Raw genomic sequence first — 27,868 nt, forward strand, 5'->3', positions numbered from 1 at the left:
ATAGCCCGGAATTAAGCCCTTAATCCCAAACGAAGCGACTCGAAGGTTGGCAATGACAACGAAGTTTGTCCAGAACTTAGCCTTATCTGAACTTATTGTGACTGTTGGTCCTTCCGTAGTAACATGAATATACTTATCTATACTCTAGGATAATGTCGCACCTCGCTTCGGTACCGAAGTAGATAGAAACATTGCGTGTCGTGGTTAGCCTCATGATGAGTCAATATAGTGTAGTACTGCTTAGACTACTTTTGGTCTTTCCAACTTTCAGCTAAGGAGTTTGATATGCACGTTGGTGTACGCTGATAAAGTTGACCTGTTATGATTGTTCAGGCCCTTGCTATAGAGACGAAAAGGTAAGCCTTAATCATCTACTTTACCAGGATAGGTAGTTCCACGTGGTTTAGACCCCTGTATGATGTGAATTCCTTTAATGGCGATACTAGATGATAGGACTTGTTGTATTTACTATGATAGCTTATGTCCGTATGTTGGCATGGCCCATACACCCATAGGTTGGCACCTACCACTGGACTTAAACACACCATAGCATTAGGTTGGAGATAGGGGGGTATAAGATTCTACGTATTCAGCCGTAAAGATGGAGTCCTCTACCTTCGAGGCTACGGAGCCGAAGTCTTGGGAATTTCGAGGGCTAAGTTCGGATTTGATGGGAGTAAGTACCCGCTAAGGCTATCCTTCAACATAATGAAATGACTATCGACAAAAGGTATAATCCATATAAACTAGGAATAAAACTATAGCAGTCCAAGCACAAGAGAAACCTAGAACGCATCCCAATATCCCTTACATCTCCTTTCCCAATGCCCAATGCCAAATTAACCCAAGCGCAGACCCTTAAACATCAATCAGAGATACTTGTTAACCTGCTCTTCGCTCCACTGCCAGAATTCCTCCCCGATTCCACTACCGCCTTCAGACTTCCTCTTCGATGCGTCAGACATCCCTTTCGAGATATTCCAGATCCTTCCCCACGGGGCAACTAATTGCGGTCAGCTTGGCTTCTATAAGTGGCTAGTAGTACTTACCGAAGGCGCCAGAGTTGTCAGAGGTGATATGAGGCGAGAGCCCGGCATAAAGAGCCGTGTACGCGCCATAAACAACGGGGTAGAAAACCAGCTTCCGAAGGAAGAAAGTTGTGATAGACCCCTGAGTGCGCCACAAGTCCGAGTCGAGGTTTCCGGGATTCAACGAGGCGGTTAGTACACCATCTGCCTTGTGGCGCTTTGCGTACTCGGCCGCGTGCAAGTAGTTCCCGAGCTTGCTGATGAAGTACTTGTCCATCTCTCCTTGCTTATCGATGCTGTGCACGCCCTTTAGGAAGACCTTGGGGTCTATGCTCAGGGCGGCTGAGGACGATAGCCAGATTGCGCGAACGCTGTTGGGAGGCGCTACCTTGGCTGTTGATACTAGGATCGGCGTCAGGAGTTGTGTCAGGGCAAATGTGCCGAGACAGTTCACGCCGAGCTGGAGTTCGTAGCCCTGCTTCGTCTTGGCTCCCTTCTCCGGGTAGGCGACACCGGCGTTGTTGAAAAGGATATCGAGCTTTTGCTCTCTGCTAAGGAACTCCTCAACCGTCGTCTTGATGCTCGGGATATCAGCTAGGTCGAGGCGGATGTATGCCAATTCGCCTTTAGACCCGGGAGTAGCGGCCTTGATGCTGTCGATGGCATTATTCGTCTTCTCTTCGGATCGTGCCATTAGGTAAACCTTAGCATTCTTGGAGTAGAGAATTCGAGCGATCTCCTTGCCGATGCCAGTGTTAGATCCCGTGACGATGGTGACCTTGTTAGTCAGATCCGGGACATCCTTCTCAGTGAAGGTTGGCTTTCCAGAGAAGAAGGCCTGTTTGATAACAGAAGATAAGTCGGTCATTATGGGTTACTCCTTTTCTTCTGTCCTTGCAATGATGAGTTTGATTGTATTAGTGAATATTAGATGTAACTATGCGATGAGATGAGGCTAGATGAGGTTATATCGTGTTGGCTGTAGATGAAGCTGTAGTATTTCAGCTCACGAGTTCTCAAATACGATGGACATATATACAAGAACTAATATCATGCCACTAATCCTACGCTGGGATAATCCCGCGGGGTTTAACGACTTAGGCTAGAAAGATTTATTAGCAAGAGAAGGTGTTTTCGGTATTGGCTTTTTATGTGCGAGAGTGTTTCCACCCTTCTCTTCGAGGTACATGGGGTGCAATTGAGAGGGAGCATATTGCCGATGTCTAATTCCAGAACCCATATTAATCGTCAAAATCGCGTCAACGAGATGCCCCCCCCCCCAATTCTGATCATATAACAAGAGTACCTGATACTATAATATCAATAGCTTCGCCAATTCTCCATAGGAATTCATGAAGTATTTATTAAATTAAAAAAAATAAACATATTGAATTCAATAAGGGAAGGTTTTATCATTTTCGTTCTTGTCGTTTTCGCTGAGAAAACATGGTTGAAAGGGGGTATATTATTTTGCTTCAATAAGGATGGGGCATCTTTTTTAACGCTATTCTGGTTTTATTGCAGATTCAAGTTATTGCAGATTCAAGATTCACTATTGGCACTAAGATAATCGCGGAGAACTAGTTGCTATGTACCTATGTACTTTCCCAATACCGGATGATTACATCATTACCTTCACGTTATGTAAGGCAGCAGTTGCACATGCATAGGTACCTATGTAGATGAAACCCGCGGGATTGTGCAAGAGCCTTATGTAAGACGTACCATCCCTAGTCGCCAAACCCGCGGCCCTCGACAACTTACACCTTATTGTCTCGCGTTACGACCAAACTGCCATTCCGGGGTTTCATGCTCTGGTCTTGCTCAAGTCCGATATCCGTTGGCTCTTAGGAAGGTTGGCTCTTAGGAAGAATCCTGAACCTAAGACCAAATGCCGCCCGGTCCAATAGCAGGTCCTTCAGCGACGTCATGCAGCCCGGCGCCTTACGGCCAGGCTTGCGTTGCCTGCTCCCGTGCCAAATGCAAGTGTTTCTATCGGGCTGATGGATCTTCATGTGAGAGGTGCCATCGTCTTGGAAAAACTTGTGAATCAGCCTTAACTACTCGCAAACGGAAAGCCCGTACGCCACCTCCCCCACAATCACCCGTGCAGCATCCGCCTCCAATCGGTAGCACTCGACTTGAGGAGAAATTGGATGAGCTTGTAAGCCTGTTACGTTCTCAAGCAGCTGAGAAACAAGCCCAACAGCATACTCCAGAATCACTACCCGGAGGGGCACTCGCTGGTTATACTGATTCCATGTCTCCAACACCTATATCTATACCTGTACGTGAGCATCCGGATATCGCCATAGACACCACTGCTACTATCGTACATCTCTTGCGCCCCTCTACTCCTACATCACCGTCCCCTATATTCAATGATGTGTCCGTCCATAAAATACCAGAAACGACCGCAGAAGAACTCTTAGACAGTTTTCGCAATGCCTTTATTCCCATGTGCCCTGTTGTTCATATCCCTATATCAACGAACTCTGCTGAGCTGCGCCGTGAGCGGCCTTTTTTATGGCTTGTCATTATGACCTTGACTTCCAAGATAATCTCGCAGCAGTTTGCAATGGCAGATACAGTGTGGCGCATTATATCGCATAGAGTAGTTTTGCAACATATTGTTGATCTAGATCTGCTCCTCGGCATCGTCTGCTTCGCTACCTGGTCTGTGTCCCGCAGTCTCATTTCAAATGACTGAACTAATAAGTCAAACTAACTAACTTGAAAGGTCTCATCACGTCAAGGAGGATAAACCATTTATGTGTATGCTTTCTCAGTTAGCCGTATCGCTTGCCCTCGAATTGAGTATACATCATGATACGCCGACGCGGCCGCTGCGGCGTAATAGATTCCCAGCTCAACGGCCCGTAGATCAGCGCCCTCGAACTATAGAAGAGCGTCGGACCATGCTAGCTGTCTTTCATCTTACATCTTCGTAAGCGTTGTCTCTCTAGGTATACCTGAGAATAAGGCTTTCTACCTGCAATACTAACCTAAACACACTAGTACATGGTTAACATACAGGCAAACAGAACCCCTCCGTTGGACGTCGTACTTGGATGACTGCCTCCGTATCCTCGAAGAGGAAAAAGAGGCATATACCGATATCCTTTTGACCACACAGGTTAGGTGTCAGATCATTTCGAATCAACTAACCTGTTCTCTCGGAAACCAGCCAGCGGGAGCAGAAAACCCTAAAGCAGTACCGGCTACTCTAGTTACAGCCCTGCTAAGAGAACTCGGTAATATTCGACGAAACTTGCCAGCCGAGTTTGAATCAAATAGTTAGGAGACCCCGCCCTATCCTTCGGTAGTCCATTAAAGTCTAACAAGTATCTTTAGAAGCAACGCAGTTCTACTTATGCTTTGCGGAAATAAAAATTCGAGAAACAGTACTTTACAGACCTAGGATCATAGACCAGACAGGTGCTTCGCAGTTCCAACGACTACAAGACCTAGATCTAGTTTTAAGCATCGCGGAGCGATGGATATCCATTTTAAATTCCCTGCCCCATCCCGAGTGGCACGGCTTCACTGCCGATCTCTTCACCCAGTTTACGCAGTACTTCGTAGTACTGTTCAGGCTCCAAACTCTTGACGAACCCGGCTGGGACCAGGACGAAGTAAGGCGGAGGGCCGACGTCTTCGGTATTATAGACCAAGCCTGCATAGACCTCGATCGCGTTCCGGTGTCGCTAGGCATGGTAGACGCCAAGGGTTCGCGGAGCGGATTCTTCTTCAAAATGCCCCGTCTGCTCCGGGAGGTAAGGTCGCTTTTCCTGGCAGAGATGCCGCAGAACACGCAGATAAATCCTGCTTTCCCCGCCGCGGATAATATGGCTACGGGGGATGGTATTAATACCGCCGCTGGGTATGGGGATGACATGTGCCTCGCGGATGAAATTTATTTGAATACGGTACAGGATGATATTTTGGCGCATATATGGGATTTTAGACCGGATAGTTCTTATATGCCTTTTGCTTCCTAGACTGATACCAATATATGGGCTATGCTCGTATTGCAATACTACGAAGTATTCATGGGAATAATTCGCGTACTGGGCTTTTAAATGCCAACCCCAACACTCTTCTTGTCATCTTACCCCTTACTTATACCACATTATAGATTCTAAGCACCGTACCCCTATTTTTTTTTCTAGCTCTAGTGGTAAAATCCTTAGGCTGGAGAGATCTTATAGACTGATAGACTATCTCTTAATGTTAACGTCCCTATGAGTAATCTAGGGAGATTACATACTTCACGTCAGACAAACTCAAATAAACACTCTCCTTTATACCACGTCGGCATTTACTACTACAATTCGATGATAAAACATTTATCCGAGTCATCTCAATTCGGGCATCGGTATATTTCATTGTGTACAACGCGGTAAGTACCTAAAATTTACCATAATAACCCTTACGCTCTCAGCATACTTCCTCAGTACTTCCTTATAAGATTTGCTCCTAGACTTGAACTCAAAGTCCTTTCATCTGATCGACAAAACGCATGTACAAATATCTCTCAGCTCCATAGTATACTCAAGGTCTGTAAACTTGGCTAGCTGAATCAAGAGGCAGACAGGCCTAAATTTTTGAATTGTGGCAAACACAGCGCACAGGGTGTATAGATAGGTAGGTATCTTCTGCCCCAACCCTCCTATACCTCGCATCAATCCAACGCTTTCCAAATCAATTCTTTTTACGTTCCCCATTAGAATCTTCCTTAGGCTTTTTAGACGTGAAGTGAGAACCAAGTTTCCCATCAGAACTCTATTTCTTCTGAAATAGCTTGGTCAAAATTCTATCCGCACTGTCGACTTGGACGTGACTCGAATCACGACCTTCCGCCTTCATGTCGTGATACCAGTCCAGAGTCGATCTATACTGGTATCTCATCCTCTGACATGATGGGTCCTTCGCCCGAGCGCTAAAAGCAGCCTCATAAAGATCGTTGACGCATGTTGACTTCTCTAATTTGGTTCCAGGACGCGGTGCATGCCATATAGACCTCGGGAGCTTATTCTCATTGCCCTCGTGTTTGGGTATTGGCTTCTGCTTTTGTGGCTTTGGGTGTCTCACTCCTTCTTCCCACTCATATCTTGGAATACGTATCCAGCCCTTATCTGGCAAAAGAGATTCTAAGTGAGGTAACCATTGCTTGCCGTCTGCCATCATTTTTTCTATCATTCGCTTTGTGATATCTAATTGCCTATCCTCTGGGTTATACTTCAAGTCGGTTTTACTGCTCATATAGACATCACCAAGGTAGTAGTTTGAATCCTTCAGTGATATTTCCCTTCTAACAAGATCGATTAGATGCCGCTGCATGTTAAGTAGTACAGCTTTCCCGCGTCCGGATTCTCGGTCATGGGCGGATATATCCCAGATAAACAGTTCTACTTCGGCATATGTAGCAATGTGGAAATGGGGATTCTTAGGCCTAAGCACTGCAATCCAAGGGTGGCGCCTATATGAGCTGGGAGGCAACCGGGAGTTCCACTCGTCGTCTATGGTATAGAATAGACCATACCAAGTGTTAATATTTGCGAACCTGTGGGCATTACCCAACCAGTTCTTGAAGGTATCGTACTCGCATCTCGAATCACCAAAGTGGTCAGCCATCGGCACATGCAGCCACGAAACGGGCTTGTAGTGTAGCTTAGCCCAATTTCTTTTTCTCATAAGGCGGTTGGGAAGATTGGTGATCCATAGGCTGAGCTCAGTAGCGCTGCTGCCGCTAAGGGACGAACGAGGATGGAATGCATGTGGAGCAGACGCGCTGCTCGCGCTACCAGGGGCTACGGAGGCGTCATGAGCAAAATATCTTGATTTCTCACGCGCCGAAGCTATGTCGGGGTTGTTGACCGTTTCTTCTGTATAGACAGGAATCTCGATGTTCCTGTAAGCGGCTCTGTTTTTGTTGTTATTCGAGCCAAGCACGGTAAATTTGCGATATCGATCACACTTCAAGCTAGACCACCAACAAAAATAATTTACCAAACTCTGCTCGTCGTTTGGATCGATAAAATCCGTGACCCATTCCACTTTTCGGATCTCTTCACTCGTTTCTTCGTCTCCAAAATCGGTTATGATCCCCTTCAGGGCCTCCCACGCTCGGAATCTTGCTTCGAGCTCTTGCTTCCCTAAACCGGATTCTGCTAAGAGCTCCTCAAGATGAGGGTTGTTTTTATGTGCTAAACACATCCTCTTTCGTTCCGCTTCTTTCTCCAACGTGACTACTTTAAGGTAGTCCGGAAAATTTGCGCAGGCCATAATCAGATAATGAGGGTTACAGCAGTAATTTTTAAACCATTCCAGAAACTTGTGAAGACGGACCGGATCTGACAGTGCAAAACTAGGCGTGATAAAAAAGGCTCGGCCCTGGGGAAATAATCGTGTGAGTTGGAGTGTGCCGGGTTCAATAGACGCGCATATGTCCGAAGGGAACCTCGGCGGATTATACTGGCCCGTAGCAAGATCCCAAAATGTATAACAGCATTTATTGTCAATCATTTGGAATATCCGGGGCAATTTCCGGATAGATGTACTAACATCTTCATGTAAGATAATAGTACCTGCTTTGCCTGTTTGCACGGTCTCGTGGAAGTGTGCCCAGCTGTCCTTGATTTCGTTGGTGAATATTTGGCAGGCTGGTTGACATGAACCTACAAATATTACAATTAGTAACTATACCTTCCATCATAATGAAAACAACGTGTTCTGGATATCACTCACGGAGCCAAAGCTTGATCATATTGCATACTTGTTTTTCTCCTTCGGGGAAAAGCAACATGAACACCTGATTATCCTTCTCTTTAGGGGTCTGAGGCAAAAACAAAGAGAAATCCAACCCAAGTAAGTCCTTGATAAGTACTCGGCAGTGCGATCCTTGTTCCACGTGGCTCAGTCGGATTGGAGCACGAGGAACGGACGCTGGGGGGTAGAGTTTCGTATCGTTACGCGATTTATAGATTATATATCGCAAATGAGACTCTGGGTTGAGCTTGCTTGTATCGACGCCGAGTCCATTCCAGCCATCGCATTTTGAAGGATAGACAAGAATTGAAAATTGTTCCGTGATTAGGTGACTACCATATGAGCCTCGTCGAAGGTGTTCCGCCACATTACTCAAGGTTGACGAAAGCTCCTTGGATTTGGCCTCTACCGTACCGTCAGAGAGAGTTTCCCCCATTATCAACTCATTTTTGCGGGAGACGAAATCATACGAAGAACAGATGGAATCAAAATGTAATGTCTCTTGTGCCATAAAAGCCGACAGCCAGGGCTGAAGTTGGCGAGTGATGCCGCAAAATAGGACTTGGATCGGCTCAGATCCACCCTTTCCGAATACGGCTGTCCTTAGAACGACCTGAGTCTGCCCTCGTTCCTGGTAATTGGTCAAGGATAATTTCCTTGATGGATGAACTTTAAGCGAGTCCGGAGTTTCTGGGGGATGATCGATGTCCATTGGACTATCAACAACAAGACCGACTCCGTCATCTGTGGCTCCGCCCATGGGCGTATCCTCCGATGCGTCATTCTGCGCTCCAGTAAAGCGAACAGACTTCTTCGCCTTTAGTGTCGGTGTAGTTATGTTCATGCCGCTCGGCGATATTGCCGTAGGACTTTGTACAATTGGAGCGTTTGCTATGGGCGTAACTGGAGACCTCGCGTTTGTTACGATGAAACTAGCCGGGATAGATGAGATATCAAGGTGCGCTCCATCCATTCTTTCGATACCCCTTTTTTTTGCGATATTCATGACACGCATTGAATTGAAGGCCTTTGGTGTCTTTGACGGGTCATCCATGACATCGCCAAGACTCGCCCGCTTCTTCCGCTCTTTACCTCCAACGAAGACGTTAGTTTTTCGTGCAGGTAAGGCGGCTGGTTGAGGTTGAGTGCGAGTCGCGGTATGCCGCTTCCCAGAAAATTTGTTTGCTAGGCTAGACGACATCTTCGGCGGGAGCGACGAAGGAGCCTTCGACGTTGAATTTGTCGTCGTTTGATTTGATGCTTTCTTCGTGTCTGTGCTGGGCTTTCTTGCGGTGCCTTGGTACCCGGTCATGGTAGTGCCTATTCCCCCATCGCCCGAAGACGCTCGTGTTGGCTTTAGAGGCTGCTGAGCCGGTTTAGACGGTATTGGGTGCGTTGGTGCCCGCTTATTCTTACTCTTGTTTTGAACCGAGCCCGCCTCTGTAGGGGTTGGGATTCCATTAAACATCTTCTGCTTGATGATTTTCTGGGGTTTTATCTTAGGTGTTGGATGGTCCGGATCAACGTTACTCGTTTCTTTCAGTCCGCTATCGAGGTCCATTTCATTTCCAGAGGCAATCATTGTTGAAGAATCCTCAGTAGGACCTTCAAGAGGCAGAGGTGCGGTGAGCGGTAGCCCCAATCTCTTCCGTTTTGCATTCCGTCTCTCGTGTCTTTCCGCCTTTTCTCTACATGCAGTGTTATATATTTCAACGTCAAAAGGTTGGCGCTGTCCGGTTGCAATCTCCTCCTGGATCTCATCCCATTGCGCAAGAAGACCCGGTCCTAGGTTTTCCACTGGCTCCCACGTACACTGATCCATCGGAAACCCCTCCCACTTGATTAGGTACTGTCTCTCACCCGGTCTTTCCGGGTGAGCCCGATCGGCGTAGAGGTCTGCAACAGTCCATTCTTTATCCTGATCTTCACTATTGACTCCGTAATCAGTGGAAGCCAGGGAAATATTATCTATATCATCAGTAACACTGGGCCCGACAGGAACTGATAGACGAGTTGGAGAAAACGCCATCTTAAAACATTAAAAAGGGCGTATTCGACACCAACAAGGAGAAGAGGGTAGAAATCGGATGGTGATTATGATATGAGGTACCTGGTACCTGGGGTAAAGGTACGCAAATAGCGTTCTCTTACAGGTAACTTCGTTATAACGAATTGATTCGAACAGTAGAGATTATTTGAAATGATCTACGAGAACGCTCTCAAGATGTATATGTTTATGTGCATGGGAATTGTGAGATTGAAATTTGTGTTGGTAGGTACAGGTAATGTAGTTGTTAGTTGTCGAGTTTTGATACGGGCAGTTACCTCAGTTACCTTGGTGCCCAGAAGATTTTGGGCATTTGGACTAGAACGCACTGGCCAATTAGATAACTGAAGCCGGGAAACAGCAACCAGAAAGCGTACCTGCCCGTTCTGTTTGACCTCTATGATGTAGACTGTGTAACAGTGAGGTAGGTACAGGTAAGCTTGTGCCTCTAGCCGAGTATTGGGCTAGATAGATAATGCACCTATCTATTTTATGTCGAGTTGAGTTTTTGTTTGCATGTACCTATTGATGGAGGTTGGGAAGCTCACTCTCGCATTTTGAATAACTATTGTTCAAATCAACATAGATATGTAGTTATATAAGTAATTATATAATAATAGGTAGTTTAGAGATATTTCTATTGTCGCTACGACCCTCATCGTCTATATAATAAAAACCAAAAAGAGCCCCCCCCAAAATATGAATACCGTTTACTCGTACGCTAAGAAGTCTCATCTCGACATTTAAATTTGTGGGGCTCCATTTTACATATGTATGTAACAAAGGAGAAGATCTACATCAAGCAGTGTAGTTCTATCAAAAAGGGGAGATATAAAAGTAGCGCCACACGCGCTTTGACGCGGATATATATGTATCTTAGGTATCTTATCAGTAACGGTACTCGCCGTCCGCGCTTCTGCGTCCGTTCGACCTATTATCGTCCCGCTCGTCGTTCAGCCAATCCTCGACATTTTTCCAGCTGCGGGCCTCCGGGTCGACCTCGCGCTCGAGGGCGCGGCTTCGAGAACGACCATAGTCGCGTTCATCCCAATCCCTCCTCCAGCTGGAGCCGCTGCTATCGCGTGGGCGAACGATAACCTCGCGCTTCTCAATGACGTCGCGGTCCGGCCTGAATTTGCGCTCCCATTCCTCTTGCTCAAATCTGTCCCTTTCACGCCGTACCTCAAACCGCTTCTCGACGGCATTTGCGCCGAGCGCACCTACGGCTGCACCGACCACCGTGCCGATGAGTTGCTTGCGCTTCTGGTCAGGGGTTTCGTGATGATGGTGACCATTGTTCTTGTGCGTGGCATCGACTGCTTCCCTAGCCGCTAAGCCACCTACTAATGCGCCAAGTACGCCAATTCCAAGGCCCGCAGTGGAGTTGGAAAAGTTGGTATCGACAAAGTTCCGTGCCTTGTCGATCGGAGTCCGCGTCCGGCTGTCATCGGAGTATTCGCTATCGCTGTCTCTATCGTGACTTCTTTCCTTTCTCCTTCCGCGACTTGATCTACGATATTCACCTGAGGGGAGAGATCTAGGTCGCGAGCGCGATTCGGGTATTTGCAAGCTCGATGACGACTGAGACGGGTGCGGTTCATAGGTTAACTGTTTTGGAGGCGGCGACTCATCATACGTAGGGTTTGTCGTGTTTGCAAGTTGTCGGCTTTCCTCATAGGATATTGGGTAGTCTCCTCCCGAGTATGTGTAGCCGGGAGAACGGTCCCGATGGTGGCTCGACCGCTCGCGAGAACGGCTGTCATGGTAATGCGACATCTTTATGGTTGGTAGGCAAGCTTCACAAAATGTATACTAATTGCCGCAGTAAGATGCCAATATCTAACGGTAGTTGGAGTTTCGAAACAGAAACCGGTGTAAAACAAAATATGCAGGACGTAATAGTGAGATTCTATTTAGCAAGATAGATGAGTATTAAAACCCTCAAGCCGAATCAAATCCGAGACAAGCAGAGTTGCTCAGGTAGTAGTTGGTGGATAGGTAGACTTTCGTATTATTATCTCGCCGAGGTATATTCTGCCCAGGCTGAAAGGCATAACAGGTAAATACATACATGCAATATATGTACGGAAATAGATGGTAGGAGTCAAGGCAAACCCATGAGTATTAAGTATTAGTCAATGCTTTTACGGCAGTGCCTTCTGATCCCACGCCATTCTGTCGTGCATCTCATGCAAGACGTGATACGCTGGAATAGTTGCAGTGAGTAGAATGCTCGGGTGAATTCTTGGAGAACCGAAGGATGAGTTTCTCGGCTCTGTTGGGCTTGGATCATGCTCGATGCCTCCTGCTGCGGACTACGGCGGGATGGCGGATGACCATTGGTGGGGCCATAAGCAGATGATGTCACGCACTCGATTACCTGCATGTGCTCAAGTCACTCCAAGCAATAAGGTACTTAGGTACATAGGTGCCAAGAACCATTTTCGGTAATAAGTACATAACTTTTCGAGTTTTGCAGAGGGAACATCAACTGCCTCCTATTCTTTTTGGAACGACGATGGTTTATTCGCCCGGTCGAACAACGATAACTACCGGCTTTTAGACGGGCGTATCTACATTTTTATACTATGTATACTTTACATTCCATCTTAGCTTCGCCATTAGGTACCTAGGTAGCAATAGGATCTCACCGAAGGTGAAAGAATATGCAAGGTACCCGAACGACGACACGAGGCTCTCCCTTTGATCAGCCAACCGAATAGCCAGCCTACCGAACTAGCGTATATAGTGACAACTGCCGCATATCTATCCTCGCGCAGCCTGATTTAAATGATGGTAGAAAAAGGAGGTAGCATCTGCAACAGCGCTAGGCACAGAGGGTTTACCGATATCATGTAAATGCTTAGCCTCTGGTATAGCCACAGTATAGTCTTTAATATGACCTCGTTAGTAGGCATATTAGTACCTTCATCGAGATGTTCAGCCTTGTTAGTCTGACTTCAAATCACACTTCCTCAGTACACTATACAACAGCAATAGTAAAGGGGTCTATATACGAAACATAGGTAGGTTTGCAAACCAGACAGTTATTATTACGTTGCGAGTTCTATCAACCTTACTAATGTACAATCTTCTGTCAGTATGTCGAAATAGGTATACCGACGAAAAGGCACAAGGCTGTCAGACCAAGCTGCAAGAAGGCAAGCCAAGAAATATCGTTCAAGTATCATCATCTGCCATCATCATCTTCCATGGTTCATTTGCCGTAACGCGGGGGGATTCCGACGAATTGACATGAAAGGCGTGAGAATAGTCGATTGTCCAGATCAGATGTGATCATCACACGGAAACATTTTTGTGTCGCAGTAATAGAAGAAATAGTACACAACGACGTCCCCCACCGGTAGGATGAGGTCGAGGTTGAAGCCCCCATTGAATTCTTAGTCGAATTCGAGGGCCATGTCTTGATCGAAAGACACAGTCTATGCGATCTTGACATAGTGAGGCGAACAAGCTTGTTGCCTGTTGCGGTGTGTGCAAAGAAGAGAGTTGAATCTCCCCAAAAAGGGTCGTCACAAGACGAAGCAAAAAAAGCAAGACAAAACAACTATCGTCCATCTGGCGACGATTGTGGTATCATAACTGTGAGACAGTATCTAACCGGTTTTTATCTCATAGACGCGATGCTAGAGAAAATTTGAGGAATTTGTTGAAAATTCTCTCTCAGAGTCAGAGCCGGAAAATGTCATCTCAAACAAGGAAATCGGGTATCAGAACATCGAAAACCCCCTGAAAGCCCCTGAAAGGTCCATCCTGAACAAATCGTAAAAGCGTCAAATACTGCAAAGGCCATGCATGACCTTCTGATATGGGATATCATCAAGGGACGAACCGCCTACAAAGGTCACGTCCTATTGCCGCCTATCTTACTTCGTCAAAGCATGCGGCTGTTCCGAGGGGTTATACACCTTAGGCTCAAGAATCGGGCCACTGAAGTCCCGCTGTCTCGGGGGGACATTGATCTGGTTTTTGATGCGGTATTCGCCGGGATGTTTGCCCTTGGGAGGGGACAGATCATCGTGGCTTCGATGTTTGAAGCCAGAGTTAGGCGCGTACTCCACGAACGACTTCGCCACCTCTTCTTTCTCTTGCTTCTCCTGGCGGACCTCGATAATAGTCCGGAAGAACTGGCACACTTCCGCCAGCGAAGTCTGTAACTCGGGAGGGCTGTTGAGCAGCTGCATGAGTGCCTGGGAGTCCAAAATGTGCTTCGCGATGACCGAGTCCGGCTGGCAGTGTGTGCGGATCCGCATGTTGCGCGCGTTCATCTTCATGCCGTACAGGAGGCCCTTGACAATATGGCCGTCTGCATAGTGCGGACCATGGAATCGGAAGTTTCCGATGTGTGCGTATATCATGTCGATTTGGGTCTCAAGGTCGTAGCGGAACCCAATCACCTTTGGACGACCCATCTGTGCCCAGGAGTCGGCTATCTTAGCATGAATGTGCGGGTTCATGCGTCCGAGGTGTAGTTGGCCGTTGATGTATCCGCTCAGGGTGTTGCTCAGGATGAACTCCAGCTCACAGTAAAGCAGACTCTGCTCACGGGGATCAAGTGTGATATTGAGTTCACGAGCAATACTCACTCTGGATGCGCCAACTCTAAAGTCCGCCATCCCAGCCTGCAATATGTCAGCTTCAGCAGTTGGAAAAGAGGGAATTAATGAAAACATACGATCTTTCGAGCCGTCTTCTTCATGCCATCAAAGAAACGCGCATTCGTGGTCTTCGGGCGCTCGGGTTTCTTTTGCGCGGCGGTGTCTTCGAGCCATCCTTTATCGCCGAACAGATTCTTCTTCACCTTCTTCACCTTGTCATTGGTAAGCCACGGCGTCAGCGGTGTAAAAGGCGGCGCGCCGTATTCCTTAGTAACGTCATTGACGGTGAGAGACTTAGGTAGACCTGGGCTACCTTTCTTGGGTGAGTGGTCTCGAGAAACAGCTTGAGATACCGGGTCATCTGAAATAGGAGTGACCGGGTGGTTGTGCTCCTCGGTAGGTTGCTTCTCCATCCAATTGGAGTAGCCCTTTAGGATGCTACCCCTTCCCAATCCAGCTTTGTAGGGGTCACCCGAGGGCTCTTCGTAGAAGTGAAATGGTGTAGTAGCTCCGTATACTGAGGGGCTATCGTCGTCGGAACTCTGGCCTCTCTCTGATGAAGGGATGGGATTGTGGACGGCCTCGATGTTCGCGTGCCTCCCGTTCGTCGCACCATACCTATGAGCCTCCTTGAGATCAAGCGGCTCAGGCCGACGTTTCTCTTTCTGTCGAGCAGGAGTAGACACAGCTGGTTTCGGAGGAAATTTGTGTCGGGACATGTCTCGAGATCTCTGAAGCGGTTCTTCATCGCGCATATTGATGAGATCAGATACTGTCGTGACATGGCTGGGAAAGTTGCCCCCGGCATTCTCAGGCACAGGAGAAAGGAGGTCATCAGCATCACTTGACTGGAATTCATATCTGTTCTGCAGCGAGCGTCCACGTTCCGGGGAGGTGGCATTGCCTAGTTGCTGGTATGTGATAGATGAAGCGCTGTTCCCTCTGCTGCGGGTGTAGTACGGAGGAGCATCACTGGGCTCGTCCCGGTAAGAGCGTGATCCCGATCGCGAATGGAAAGGTTCTCTGCTAAGCACCCGAGCTCGAGCCACACCCAATTCTAGCTCTACGGCGCTGCGGCCTCCTTGGGGAGTCGAATACCTATTATTGTTAGAAAGAGGTAATTATTTCCTAGGTAAGGAAATACATTTAAAGGGAAGTGCTTGTACTTACATCTTAGAAAAGTTGTTGAAAAAAACGCGTTCAACTTCAGACCGAGTGATAGGTAGCGGAGACGACAGCCTACGAAGGAATGTTCTCTGGAGAATAGCAGGGTTGTCACGCGAATGACACGAGGTTGAAAAACTGCTTTGCGCTGATGCCGATGCGTCTGTTGCGTGCTGGAGTGCAGTGGTATGAAGGGAACAACTATCCGTACGCGACGTGAAATCCGTGAAGGGACTGAGCAGTTCCGGATCCTGGATGCTTCCAGATGCGCTGCTAAGCCAATGTTTGACTTTTTCCTGCTCTTCTAGACCAAATACAAATTTAGCATCCCAGCAAACAAGGAATCTCGAGATAGGGGCATAAGAATTAGGAAGGGGGTTGCAGGGACTGGATAATAAATAAAATTGACAAAAAAAGAAAAAAAAAAGTTTTCTCTACCTACCCTTATCAAAGGTCGTGCTTATGGATGTGATTGTTGATGTTGGTGAAAGTGCTACATCCTTAGGAAGTTTCTGTTTCTTCTCTGTCACCTTGTTGTCGCCTAGGCGATAGGTTAGAATACAGCCCACCAGTCGTTACCAGTTGACGGTTACCAGTTGACAAGACGTACCAAAGCTGGCCCCCCATACCCAACGAACGCTTCTAGCATCATCATTGAATACCGGGTTAGATGAGTGATATCTCTCAACAGTCAAGACTGCTATAGGGCTAGGCAACCCAGCTATGAATATGTGTTAATCGAATGCAATGTACATAAATGCAACATAGATATAAACATCATAATATACCTTGAAACAGCCCATTAACGCGAGTCGCCTGGGCGAAATCACTTGCAGCTTCTTCATCCGCCATGTTGTCGGACGAGAAGACAATTAGTTGAAGATGGTTAATTTTATGTAATGTTGAAGAAACTTTTGTTAAAGGATGCCGGCGGTTCGATATTCTAAGTACAGATTAATTCACCACCCGGCAACAGAACAACTGACCGCCTTTTTTCTTCAGGTTTTTTTGTGACTGTCTTGATACTTTCCACGCATCTCTTGTAATATTAGGTACCTTAGGTAGGCATATGAAAATCTTTCAATTGTCGCCCCTTAAACACAGCACAAAGACGTGAGCTACTAAATTCTATATTGCACATAGCTGATTGATCAAGCACCGCGATAGCCTATTGTGTCACACTTGCCCTTCAAGAACACCCTTCTTCCGTCACCACACTTTTGTGGGCATCTTCCTCATTAAATCCAGGTGGACTAAGACTCGGCGACAGCTCAATTATGGTAGTCTTACGATTTGGTGTCGAGGTATGGGTACCCGAGGCTTCTGCTGGCGTCGTGAATTCCACGTTTTTGAAAAGTAGAGTATCACAACGTCGTAAGCCATGTCTACTTCTAGATAATTCATCAGCTACAGTCAACATGAACCACGGTACCCAATACGCACCTTTCTTGGATAGACGATAGCTGGACATGATTAGAATCCAAGAGTGTCGAGAGGCCTTGATTACTTAGCGTCGAAGGTTCATCAGACTGTAATTGCCTCCATGTGGTCCTATCAAAGCCTCGCGGTATAGTTTCACCCAGGCTATTGAGCGCAGATCGGTTCGAGGTGGTATAGTTTGCCAGTAGCTGTGTGGTATCCCTGTCACCATCTACTATTTCTTCCAGATTAAAGACAATCCCTTGTCTCTTGGTCGATATCCGTTGGTAATCAGCACACTGCTCGGTTCCCTCCAAGTTACTTTCTTCGAATCGATCACCAAGCTCTAAGGTGCTTGTACCCTCAATTGAATCATTTAAGTCAAATCTTCTGCAAGTTACCGTGGGATCCTCGGGACTCCATTGGTAGTCTAGTCCTCCATCAAAGTTTAGTTGTGGTGTAAAGGGCCCGCGGAACGACCATTGTCGCGCTCTCTCTAATAATCCGGTCGAGGCAGCCTTCACAATGGTGTCAGTGGCCTTTGATTCGGCGGTAGGCATCTGTCTTAGAGGTAGGCACGGAGGCAGCGAGTCACCAGTCCCAACGAGCAAGTATTTCCTGGCAAATATTGCATTAGGTATCTGGCAGCCGCTGGGTAGAGGCACGGTTGCAACATCCGGGCAGGCTCGTTTAGTTCGGAATGATGGGGACGAGGCTGTCTCGAACGTGAGCGCACCCGGGATCCAACTGCATCGTCGTTGGTCTAGCTCGGGCTTATGTTTATGCATATGCATCTTATCTGATAGTTTACTAAAGAGACTGGATCTAGATGAATAACCACGAAGTCCTTTGCAAGGTTTTGGGTTATCGAGAAGGAGAGTATCCGCTGTATCTGGGGGTGATGTCGCGCTTGGACGATCCGGGGAGGCAATCGGCACATCTCGCTCTTCGATGAATTTCCCTTGCGCGCCACACTCGTGGCTCCATTGCATCTCATGGAACTTCTTGGGGTTCGGGCTATTAAGTGGGCGAGTACCGTCGTTTCGGGAAGAGATGTATAGTGTGTGATCAATAAGCCATGCCTTTCGGTTGCGTATGCAGCTAGGATCAATAGATGCCCTCTCAGTCGAAGGAGATGAATCGGACAATACGAATGGGTATCTGTCTGGGTGTTCCGATCGCCATTTTGCGAGCTTCTTTGTTGGGATGATTGAGGAAGTAATAGTAGTCATATGTGGGACGTGAGGGAGTTCGAGGTCAGCCTAGGGGATACTGTCAGCTCTTGACTACCTAGGGAGGAAGTCTGTGAACTTCTAACATATCTGCGTAGGTGATCATGTTTCCACCTTTGAAATGCGGCCCCTGGATCATCCGTATGCTCACAGTCAACTTCAATCAGTTCATAAAGCACACCACCCGCCAAGTCGAGATTCTCATCACCAAGATGTTCTCGTAAAACTAAAAATATCTAAGTTGAATGTGTTAGAAGACGTGCAGACATTCAAAGACATGGCATACGAACCTGTGGAATTCCGTCTTTGTATTGGTAGTTCCTTGGGATGTGTGCGCAGTATCTTACAAGCACGTTGCGACATTCTAGATAATTGTAAGTTACGATAATATAAGGGGATCTTAACCATATACTTACTCTCTTCATGATAACCGATTCGGTCTAGATTATGAGTTCCAGACCGCTTGAAGCTGTGGCTTATATTGGAGTCAGGGTTATCTTCGTCCTCGATAATTTGTATAATATCCCCGGTGACACTGCTGTCTTCCTCTGCGGAAGTCTTAAGCCCTGTATGGCGATGCGACGTCCTCGATATCATAGTGCAATTGATCAGAGAGGCCATATAATTATATGCAACGGAGCAAGCAAGTGTTTTGGCTAGATACCAGAACGAGATGCATTTAGGCTAAGGGGTTCGACAGGACTGGCGCTGTAAATTATTATTAAGGCTATAGATTTGTTAGTGACCCTGAAGTTAAACATTTCACGTAGGAAAGGGGGAAAAGGAACGTTGTGATCGAGACTTCCTGACACAACGGTGAAAGCTTACATAGTTGTTCCCACACGTGCCCTCAGTATTGCTATGTTCTTTCCCTTTATGAGACGAGCATATAAGTACCGATATGTAACATACATGTAGGTACATAATGCAACGACGCCAATTAGAATCAAAGTCTATTTGGGTAATACCTATATACCTATGTACCCCATAGATGCCTAATGCTCTCCCCAGCTTTTGAAGGATACATACGTGCTCCTTCCATCCGATTGACATTATATGAGGATGTTTACATGTAGCCCCCTGGGCCATGCATTGACTCTGTAAATGATGCTCTGTGGTATTTCTGTAAATCAGTGTAGTATAAATTCATAACTATTTAGCAATCTTACGGGGTATTGCTAATACCTACATACATGCTTGGGTACCTAATGTATGTCTAAAATATATAAGGGTAATAAAGAACCATCTTTGCACTTATAGGCTTATATCGAAATGCCGAGACCTCTACTGAAGGGGTAACACAATGTTTTATAGCTGGGCCATCTTCTCACCCAACTTGTTTGTGCAAAAAGTACCGAAATACTCGTTTAATGCGTCCACGGTCCCAGAGCCTTCAACTAAGCTCGTTACGATACCCACGTAGCCATCGGGTCGAACGACGACGACCCCGCCTCTTTTCTCGTCAAATCCCATCTTGGCGTGGGCGGTGGCCTTTGCATCAGGTACGCGGCGGTCCCATCTGTCATCAGCATATATGTGGTCGCGGTAACGAGAAAGGAGGTTCGGTACGTCCCGTGTGATCTCGATCTGACTCCGTTGGGCAGCAAAAACGGTACATATAGTAAAGAAGAGGCTGTGAGGGTTGTGCGTCTCGTGGTGCGAGACCGAGTCAATGTCCGGTCGAAGATAGGAACTGTAAAATGAACCCTTGTTGCTGAGGCGAAGGGCAAAGTCCTCCAATGCCCTAGAGGTTACCGCAGGCTCCCCGGCGAAGATGTAGATACGGAACGCGCCGTTGAGAGGAACTTCTTGTTCTAAATGCACAACATTTGCGTCGACAACCCTCGTGACGTTGGCGTTGATCATAATCCGACCCGTTCGTAGTTTGCTTCCTCGAGGATTGATTAAAGAGGACTTGGCTGTGTGATCTGGAGACCAGTTTAGCGCATTGGGTTTGTAGGCCACACCATATCCACTAGTAAATTCGCAAGACTCCTTGAAGGTCCTAACGAAGGCATTATCTTCGGCCTGCGCATCCGTCTGCTCCGAGGCGGCCTGTACCTCTTTTGCAGCAGGCGGCCGTTGCGAGAATAGTTTGGCATATTTGTTGTCAAATGAGAGCAGAGTTTCTGCAACGTCCTTGCGTTCAGTTTCGTACGTTGTTAAGATGGCTCGATCAGCGAATCCAGCTTCGACGGCGTGGATTTTCCAGGCGAGATTGAGGGCATCGAGAAATGCTGTGTTCATTCCTTGACCAGCTTTTGGCTACCGAGGAGTCAATAACGCTGTCTAAGAATGATGTATGAGACTTACACTATGAGTATGACAAGCATCGCCGCCCAGGAACACACGGTGATCAATTGTGTATTTATCTGAAATGCCTTGTCCGATAGGATATACCGAGTACCATTCCACATGTTCCCATTCGATGAGGTATGGATGGAGAATCTTCTTCGCGGAGGCCTGAACTTGTTCCGCAGTAGCTGTCTTACGCGGACTCCAGTCTGCATCCGTAGATGATGCGATCTGTATGTATAGCCGGACCATGTTATCTTCGCGAGGAATAACCATTATCGAGCCATGTCCGGAGTGTATAGTACATTTCATCTAAAATCGTCAGTTTGAAGCCAGCCGAAGTTATACAATGGGACTTACCTTGATGTCTGGGAAATCGGTCTTAACAACGCCATCAATAACACCCCAAACATGCGTAATGGGATCCTTATGCGTGATCTTGATTCCCAATTGGTCTCTGACAAATGATCTAGCGCCTTCGCCGCTAAACAAGTATTTAGCTCGAACCGATTCTCGATGATGTCCGTCGACATGTTCCAAATGTACTTCAACGGGATACTCCGGATCTACTTTGCCATCCGACTTAAACCCCTTAATAGTCCATGGCCTTTGGATCTGAACGCCGTTCTTTTCTAGATCTGAGATGAATACACGTTCTATTCGACCCTGATGTACCAGTGTGGTGAAAGGATATCTCGCATCAATAAAACTAGGACAGCTGGCCCAAGTGCCTGTTCTAACGATGCCTTTGCCGTTTTTGGGTGGGTCCCAAAAGGCTACTTCAAAAACGCGCGCGGGCTTATGAGCCATGATGGCAGACTTTAGGCCCATATTGCGAAGGAGGTCTAGGGATCGAGGCTGGATGCCATCTGCGCGACCCGTGGGTGTAGGCTCGGCTCGATTGTCAATGTGTTTGATTTTATAACCCCATCTCGCGAGGCACGTCGAAAGCATGAGCCCTACGGGACCAGCCCCAATAATCACTGAATATACGTTAGTGTTATACGGCGATCGATGCCAACTCACTTACCAATATCATAATGCGGCGAAGTAGACTTCTTTGAAGTCTGATTATCCATCGCTCCTGATAATCGACTGAAGATCCAGATAGAAGGAAGTGAAAATCGATGATGTATAGATAGTAGAAACAACTAACGCCGTATTGAATAAGAGTCAACGATTAAAATTAGTGTCACAACCCGAGTATTTACATATGTGTTGATAGGTAAACTTTCTCAAACATGGGTGATACGTGAGGCTAGAATAAGGGAATGTTCGTGTCCAGTGCTAAGTAGGTTGGGTATTAAGTATTAATTTAACTCGTTTAGAATATATATAATAATACCGAGGGAGAGATAGCTGGAACAGTAAGACACCAGGGCCGCGCTAGTAGCATCCAACGGCAGGAACATCGGGAAGTGCAACTTTATTAAAGCTGTCATCATTTACATTTCCCTTAAAGGCGCAGAGGCTAGAGAGTGGGCAACCTCTTGGCTTGTCATTGGCTTTGAAAGATCGGTGGACGCCGATAGAAATCAGATTGAGGGACCAGAATAGCATGAGTACAGGGCAGGCCCCAGGGTAGGTGACTTAGACAATACTGATCCTTGGTTGCCTCGTCTCATCAATAAGATGAGGAGAGCCCCCCCTCGGGTCCGCTTCCGTCGGCCACGATCAGCGAAATATGGCTGCTGGCTCGCCTTGTATCATAAGTAACCCGGGATGTCAACACGGCAATAAAAGGTGGGGCCGTAGTGGGGGGGGGTTAGTCGCGGCTGAAGGGAGCGGGAATGAAAATGAGACGACCGAGCCTGCCGAGGTTCCCTTAGTGGAACAGGGGAGGTATACATACCTTTTAGCTCATCTCTACAAGTAAGTTCCATTTAACTTCCTAACTTCCTAACTTCCTTAACTTCCGTCGGCGTCAGCTATTATTAAGCTTTCGGAAATATTGAACCTTAAATATTAAGTTCTTAGTCCCACATACACTTAATGGTGGACTTTCAAAAGATGCTCTATTTCTCTAGAGACTTTCTTTGAGCAGTTTTCTACTAGACGCCTTATGCAAGCTTTTAAGACATGGAACTACTTTCTACCTAGATATGCATGAAGCATGAAAAGGGCTAGGTTAATAGGTCGAATATGAAAAATTTGGCCTACTTACGGCCTACCTACACGGCGCTTAATCATATATATGTATATCAATTGATATGTTCAATCATTCCCCTTCCCTCGCATATAAACCAGAGTAAGATGCTACATAAGATGTTGAGGTATGAGGTGTAAAAGGCCAACTTACAATATTTAAAGCTCGTGGTTAAGTAGAGATTTTCCTTAAGAGTCGTTGTTTAAGATGAGAATTTGCACGTCGGAGAAAAAAGAAGAAATTAAGCACCTTTCTCTGTTGACCCCCCCCGCCCCGGCGATGGTATGTCATAATTCAATATGTATACTACAAATGCTGATTGGTGAATAATACCTACAAACCTACTTTATATTGGGGTTGGACATTGCAACATATCGGGATCTTGCAGGTGAGGCTGAACCAAGACCTAAATCAGGGATTGTTCTACCAGGTACCTCTCAGCTTTGAATTTGATGATTTAGGTACCTGGTGTATTATTTTTAGACATCGGATCAACTCTAAAGTCAAACGCTGCATTTGAATTAGCATACGTCCCACATCTGAAGAAGAACCATCCGATAACGAATTAGCAATATTATAGAAGCTTATGTGCCTAAAAAAATCAATTCAACTAAAGTTACGTGTAAGTACCTCCTTAGGTTAGACAGATACATATGTACTTATCTAATCTGCAATAAGCAGTCATAACGAGGAAGCTGTAAAGCAGCTACATAAATGGAAAGAACTATTATCATATGTATTATCAGGTCTTTCCAATATGCTGTGGTCAGTGCGTACATAATGTACTTCGTACCTAGGTAGGGACCTACATGATGTCAAATGGCCCTTATACGGTTTAGTGGCTTGTAATTACAGGGGTGTAGGTGATCGACAAGGCTGGATGCGGCGAAGATAGATATGATAATATGTGGTCTGTGCATTACTAACGCGCTTTCGTTCTTTCCCTATGGAACTGCGCAACCTCAACTTTTTTATCTATCTAGATGCACCTTCCTTCCTACATCGAACCTAATCGCAGAACGTCACTGCCCAAATCAGTTGCAAACTTCGATGCGCACCTGCATGTACGTATGATAGCTCGTAAACATAAACCTTATTTTCGATACCTGGTTTCCCGGACAGCAGATTCGATTGCCTTAAATTTTCGCACTTCCACTCCCATCCAACTTTCCTTTCTTCCTAACTCACACTCCACTTCGCAACGATTACAACAATACAACAGCAGCCTGTTGACAGTTCCTGCACACTTCATCTGATCATACATTGCCTACCTTTTTCCAACATCCAATCACTTTCTAAATTCAGTTTATCTGAACTTGACCTATCGCACCTACAGCAAGGATATACCTCTGTAGCCTTAACTTCCTCATTTCCACATCTCCATCCACACTTCCACATACAACCTTTACGGGTAGCAACCATTATTGACCATGGACTCATCACAGCACTCACCGCTGCACGACTGGCGCATTCCCGTCCATTGCATTTTTTGCTCTCACTGCCGCGAAATTCGCGCAACTATCAACCGAGAAGCCCATGACCAGGCGCACCTGAATGCACAAGTCCACGCCCGGGAAGTCGGTAACTCGCCACGTCCCGCACCTCTACATCGAGCTCGAGTTATTAAGATTCCACGATCAAAGCTATCCGTGACTATCCAACTTCCGAACCTAGAATACCCTGTTGCGCCTGACGACAAATCGACCCTTCCCAGATCGAGAAAGCGAATCCGCCCTCGTTGGGGAGAGCCTAGTGAACTTGAAGCGTCAGCAGCTCGGCCAGTCGCATCACAAGTAGTGAGTTTATACCTTGTCAATATACTTTCAGCCTAAGCAGGCTTGTCACTATGATTTGGCGCTAACATTAATTTAATCAAGAGCCCAAGATCTCGGCCTCGTTAGGAACCTGCCCGACATACTTCGCAAGGCTTAGCTACTGAACAACAATACCCTTCAACAAGGACCGAACCCCCCCCCTTCCACTCTCCCCGACAAATTCCACCACTGAGTCCCGAGACTCGAAGATACCTACAACGGCCTAGTTCCGCTGTGAATGTGCGCGCAAGATTCCGCGTCGCTGCTCCCAAGCGTGTAATGCCTGGAGCTTGGCCATCCGAGCTGGTCGAGATAGACAGTGCGGAAGTGCCAGTATATCATAACATGACCCTACCTACGACACCTACTCCCGCCCCATTCGCGACCAATGTTCGCAATGCCTTTACTTATCTGCGAGACTCATCTCGTAGTCTCTACACAACCTTGAGCAACAGAATCTTCCGCCCGCATCAAAGCCCCTCAATTCCGACACCAGCTCCTTCCGAAGATGGTAGACGGACTCCAAAGCGCCGTCGACTTGACCGCGAAGAGAATGGTCCATTTACCCCTACTGAATTTGTAGATGATCGCATGGACATCGATCATCCTGTTGCTACCGTACCCACCGGTTCATCGACGAGCGAACTAGAAACATCACCATCTATCTCTCCCATAATTTCGCCGAACTCTGCAGCCGCTATAGCCTCTGCTAGAAGAGCTACGCGACTATTTCCTTATAGAAAGAGCCTCGGCTTATCGAGTGACTCACCGAATGGCTCACCCAGTGACCAGACTAATGTGGTAACTCCACCACCTTCGCGTCGAGAAAAGAAGCCAGTCCAACAAGAGGAAGTACCCGAACGGACTTGGGGACCTTTGCCTCCTCCAAAATATGCGAGCATCCAGGAGTTCTTTGCACACGATGACGAGATATGCCTGCCTGGCTTAGAACGCTTGCGGCTCACGCCGAATGATACCAAGATATATGAATTAGATTCACAGCGCGAAGATCGACTGCGCATTGAGAAGGAGAATGCTGAGAAAGAACGTCAGGAACAACTTCGTATCGAAGAAGAACGCTTAAATGAGGCACTGCGCCCGCTCGGGTTACGGAGACCGAAGGCACCTCTCATTACTCCTCTCAGCGACGAGTGGGACCAGAAAGCTAGAGATGCGCCGGATAACGGCAAGGCAGAACAGAACAAATGGAGAGGTGCACGCCATCGAGACGGCGTAGAACTCTCGCCACGAGACTTCGCGAAGCTAGTGCCCACAGGATCATGGTTAAATGATAACGCCATCCAATCAACTTTAGTCCATCTCGCCACTTACGTCAATGATGCAGCTGGCATTATTCCTAAGCAAACCACGCCAAAATGTGTCGCGCTTTCTTCTCAATACTGGTCTAATTTCTTACGCGAACCTAAAAATAATGTCTACGCCCGAGGGTTGGACCGAAATTGGGGCATGAAACCAACCAACTTCCTCGATATTAATACGGTGCTCATCCCAGTCAATAAGAATAACCACTGGACCGTCCTTGTCGTCCGACCATCACGTCGGACAGTCTCTTATGTTGACTCGTTCCAAACAGCGGGGGCAGATCACATACATGACGTCCATACCTGGATGAGATACTTTCTGGGCGACAAATATGTTGCCGATGAGTGGCGCACAGAGTATTACAGTGTGCCCACGCAGACGAATGGATACGACTGCGGTATGTTTGTAATTACAAACTCTATTTACCTGTCGCTGGGTATAGACCCCAGCGGCTACTCGGAGGGCGAAATGCCTCTCCAGAGACGGAGAATCGCCGCGATGCTCCTGAACGGGGGGTTTACCGGCCCGTTCGACTTATCACACCTCTAATTAAATAATTATACCTAACCGCAACTACCTAACCTAACCCTCAACTCTACCTACCCTTAATTCCGCCTAACCTACTAATAATAATCACCTCGAAATAAATACTACACAAATACTCTACACTACTATACCATTACACCACGATACCTCTACATTATCGTAACTCCTCTATACCTTTATATCCTTACACCACTACTTCATTACCCATTAAACTCGCAAAAATACATAACAACGTACGTCAACACGTTACTATTATATAATGTCCTGTATGGACCGGGATTGCATTGAGCCGGTGTTTATTGGAGTTGGTGGTAACAACTTTGTACGCAGTTTAAACTGCATAGCATATCATGTTTGGAAAGGAAGGGCAAGCAGGCGGCATGTCCTATGCGACTCGAATTTTGTCGTGTTGAGCTCTGGTTGGCATTTTTAAGATATCCTCGAAGCATGACAGGAACGGAGTTGAGTGAAAAGTCTATTGAAGGACGCGACTGGCGGCTCCTTCAAGCGGAAGGCCGCCGAAAGGAGCGGGGAGTTTAGGTGTTTGTTTTTTGGAATGTTTGGAAAAGGAGCATCATTGGATAGATAGATGCGATTTGGCGCTCTGGAGGGTAATTCCCAGAGCTGTGATGTAAGACCCTGTCGTGGGTAAATACAGTGTCGATAGAATAGAAATCGACGAGAACGATCAAAGTAACTACCTCTCATCATAAATTCTCTTCAGACTTCTGGTGCGTAGAAAATATTGTAGATTGTCCTAATTAGGGGGATTCCTCTCACATAGTATTGTGTTAAGAAGTTAAGGTTGTATGTCACTCTCAAAAGTGTTTCTTATATGTATCATGAAGTAAAGCTTGTTATTCTTACATACAATCACGCTTCTTAAATGGAGTTGACTAAAACATTAAAATATCATTTTCTTAGGAACTACTAAGTTAGGATCTCAGTGAAGTAGTCAGGGGTCCGCTAAATAACATTATTATCTCAAGGGGTATGTACTACGCAACTGGACGAACAATAAACTAAGACAGCGAGCAATGCCAGAGTAAATTGGTATCCTCGCGGGTTTAAATTACGGGAAGACCTAGCTGCAGTAGATTAACTAACATACACATAACCTGTCTGCAACCAGAAAGACGAAGCAAGCTTGCTCGCTCGCTATCTACCCAGGCACATAGGGGCAAGAATACCCCGAAATTGTTGATTGATTGATCTCCAACGCACACGACGTCCTACGCCTCGAAACAACCCTACCCGCCCCTCTTATTGAACGCCTGCTAATGCAAGTTGGATATATCGCCTCTCTCCCTCCGCCCTCTTCGAGATCTATCCATCCATCTAAAATCCTCCCATTCTGTTTTTTTTCGTCGGCCGCCTGCGCACCTGGATATTTTCCTCTTGTTGGAACTTCGCTCGAGGGACTAACTCAACCTGAATGGACACCTTCGAGTCGTCTGAAATGTG

General features: G+C 46.7%; 9 protein-coding genes across 9 annotated transcripts; 2 read left to right on the plus strand and 7 right to left on the minus strand.

Moving 5' to 3' along the window:
* Window positions 1–556: 556 nt before the first annotated feature.
* On the minus strand, window positions 557–2,137 carry F4813DRAFT_126894 (NAD(P)-binding protein). Its single transcript, XM_049238669.1, has 2 exons — window positions 1,050–2,137; window positions 557–1,003 (listed from the first exon to the last, which is right to left on the minus strand). The coding sequence occupies exons 1-2, from the start codon at window positions 1,894–1,896 to the stop codon at window positions 870–872; spliced, it is 981 nt and encodes a 326-aa protein (XP_049098466.1). The 5' UTR covers window positions 1,897–2,137; the 3' UTR covers window positions 557–869.
* A 637-nt stretch (window positions 2,138–2,774) lies between these two features.
* On the plus strand, window positions 2,775–5,302 carry F4813DRAFT_363430 (uncharacterized protein). Its single transcript, XM_049243702.1, has 4 exons — window positions 2,775–3,704; window positions 3,769–3,975; window positions 4,047–4,324; window positions 4,383–5,302. Exons 1-4 carry the CDS (start codon window positions 2,920–2,922, stop codon window positions 5,027–5,029), a joined length of 1,917 nt encoding a protein of 638 aa, XP_049098467.1. The 5' UTR covers window positions 2,775–2,919; the 3' UTR covers window positions 5,030–5,302.
* A 353-nt stretch (window positions 5,303–5,655) lies between these two features.
* On the minus strand, window positions 5,656–9,916 carry F4813DRAFT_126967 (uncharacterized protein). Its single transcript, XM_049238670.1, has 2 exons — window positions 7,779–9,916; window positions 5,656–7,708 (listed from the first exon to the last, which is right to left on the minus strand). Exons 1-2 carry the CDS (start codon window positions 9,826–9,828, stop codon window positions 5,814–5,816), a joined length of 3,945 nt encoding a protein of 1,314 aa, XP_049098468.1. The 5' UTR covers window positions 9,829–9,916; the 3' UTR covers window positions 5,656–5,813.
* A 383-nt stretch (window positions 9,917–10,299) lies between these two features.
* On the minus strand, window positions 10,300–12,135 carry F4813DRAFT_363433 (uncharacterized protein). Its single transcript, XM_049243703.1, has one exon. It carries the CDS (start codon window positions 11,620–11,622, stop codon window positions 10,735–10,737), a length of 888 nt encoding a protein of 295 aa, XP_049098469.1. The 5' UTR covers window positions 11,623–12,135; the 3' UTR covers window positions 10,300–10,734.
* Window positions 12,136–13,047: 912 nt separating this feature from the next.
* F4813DRAFT_126977 (uncharacterized protein) lies at window positions 13,048–13,579 on the minus strand. The gene has a single exon (XM_049238671.1). It carries the CDS (start codon window positions 13,423–13,425, stop codon window positions 13,147–13,149), a length of 279 nt encoding a protein of 92 aa, XP_049098470.1. The 5' UTR covers window positions 13,426–13,579; the 3' UTR covers window positions 13,048–13,146.
* Window positions 13,580–13,733: 154 nt separating this feature from the next.
* Window positions 13,734–16,481, minus strand: F4813DRAFT_390545 (uncharacterized protein; the record flags this gene model as incomplete). The annotated part of the gene is made up of 6 exons (XM_049247033.1): window positions 13,734–14,489; window positions 14,543–15,563; window positions 15,636–15,933; window positions 16,072–16,170; window positions 16,240–16,350; window positions 16,418–16,481. 6 exons carry the CDS (start codon window positions 16,479–16,481, stop codon window positions 13,734–13,736), a joined length of 2,349 nt encoding a protein of 782 aa, XP_049098471.1.
* Window positions 16,482–16,818: 337 nt separating this feature from the next.
* On the minus strand, window positions 16,819–18,877 carry F4813DRAFT_390546 (uncharacterized protein; the record flags this gene model as incomplete). Its single annotated transcript, XM_049247034.1, has 5 exons — window positions 16,819–17,020; window positions 17,073–18,310; window positions 18,367–18,516; window positions 18,571–18,644; window positions 18,697–18,877. The coding sequence occupies 5 exons, from the start codon at window positions 18,875–18,877 to the stop codon at window positions 16,819–16,821; spliced, it is 1,845 nt and encodes a 614-aa protein (XP_049098472.1).
* Window positions 18,878–19,245: 368 nt separating this feature from the next.
* Window positions 19,246–22,382, minus strand: F4813DRAFT_363439 (FAD binding domain-containing protein). The gene is made up of 4 exons (XM_049243704.1): window positions 21,606–22,382; window positions 20,936–21,558; window positions 20,594–20,887; window positions 19,246–20,545 (listed from the first exon to the last, which is right to left on the minus strand). Exons 1-4 carry the CDS (start codon window positions 21,652–21,654, stop codon window positions 19,589–19,591), a joined length of 1,923 nt encoding a protein of 640 aa, XP_049098473.1. The 5' UTR covers window positions 21,655–22,382; the 3' UTR covers window positions 19,246–19,588.
* A 1,769-nt stretch (window positions 22,383–24,151) lies between these two features.
* F4813DRAFT_390548 (cysteine proteinase) lies at window positions 24,152–26,407 on the plus strand (the record flags this gene model as incomplete). Its single annotated transcript, XM_049247035.1, has 2 exons — window positions 24,152–24,517; window positions 24,623–26,407. 2 exons carry the CDS (start codon window positions 24,152–24,154, stop codon window positions 26,405–26,407), a joined length of 2,151 nt encoding a protein of 716 aa, XP_049098474.1.
* Between the last annotated feature and the right edge of the window lie 1,461 nt (window positions 26,408–27,868).

The sequence above is a fragment of the Daldinia decipiens genome, assembly GCF_022478715.1.
Source record: "Daldinia decipiens strain CBS 113046 unplaced genomic scaffold F4813scaffold_22, whole genome shotgun sequence".
In the NCBI taxonomy this organism is placed as follows: Eukaryota; Fungi; Ascomycota; class Sordariomycetes; order Xylariales; family Hypoxylaceae; genus Daldinia; species Daldinia decipiens.

Bases quoted from the DNA above. Each gene is read 5' to 3' on its own strand.
- F4813DRAFT_126894 (XM_049238669.1), bottom strand. From the start codon at position 1,896: ATGACCGACTTATCTTCTGTTATCAAACAGGCCTTCTTCTCTGGAAAG. The intron at 1,004-1,049 runs GTAAGTACTACT...GACCGCAATTAG, and splicing joins TGACAACTCTGGCGCCTTCG to TTGCCCCGTGGGGAAGGATC.
- F4813DRAFT_363430 (XM_049243702.1), top strand. From the start codon at position 2,920: ATGCCGCCCGGTCCAATAGCAGGTCCTTCAGCGACGTCATGCAGCCCG. The intron at 3,976-4,046 runs GTAAGCGTTGTC...TAAACACACTAG, and splicing joins GTCTTTCATCTTACATCTTC to TACATGGTTAACATACAGGC. The intron at 4,325-4,382 runs GTTAGGAGACCC...AAGTATCTTTAG, and splicing joins AGCCGAGTTTGAATCAAATA to AAGCAACGCAGTTCTACTTA.
- F4813DRAFT_126967 (XM_049238670.1), bottom strand. From the start codon at position 9,828: ATGGCGTTTTCTCCAACTCGTCTATCAGTTCCTGTCGGGCCCAGTGTT. The intron at 7,709-7,778 runs GTGAGTGATATC...TAATATTTGTAG, and splicing joins TATGATCAAGCTTTGGCTCC to GTTCATGTCAACCAGCCTGC.
- F4813DRAFT_363433 (XM_049243703.1), bottom strand. From the start codon at position 11,622: ATGTCGCATTACCATGACAGCCGTTCTCGCGAGCGGTCGAGCCACCAT.
- F4813DRAFT_126977 (XM_049238671.1), bottom strand. From the start codon at position 13,425: ATGGACGATAGTTGTTTTGTCTTGCTTTTTTTGCTTCGTCTTGTGACG.
- F4813DRAFT_363439 (XM_049243704.1), bottom strand. From the start codon at position 21,654: ATGGATAATCAGACTTCAAAGAAGTCTACTTCGCCGCATTATGATATT. The intron at 21,559-21,605 runs GTAAGTGAGTTG...ACGTATATTCAG, and splicing joins TTCGCCGCATTATGATATTG to TGATTATTGGGGCTGGTCCC. The intron at 20,546-20,593 runs GTAAGTCTCATA...ACTCCTCGGTAG, and splicing joins ATGCTTGTCATACTCATAGT to CCAAAAGCTGGTCAAGGAAT.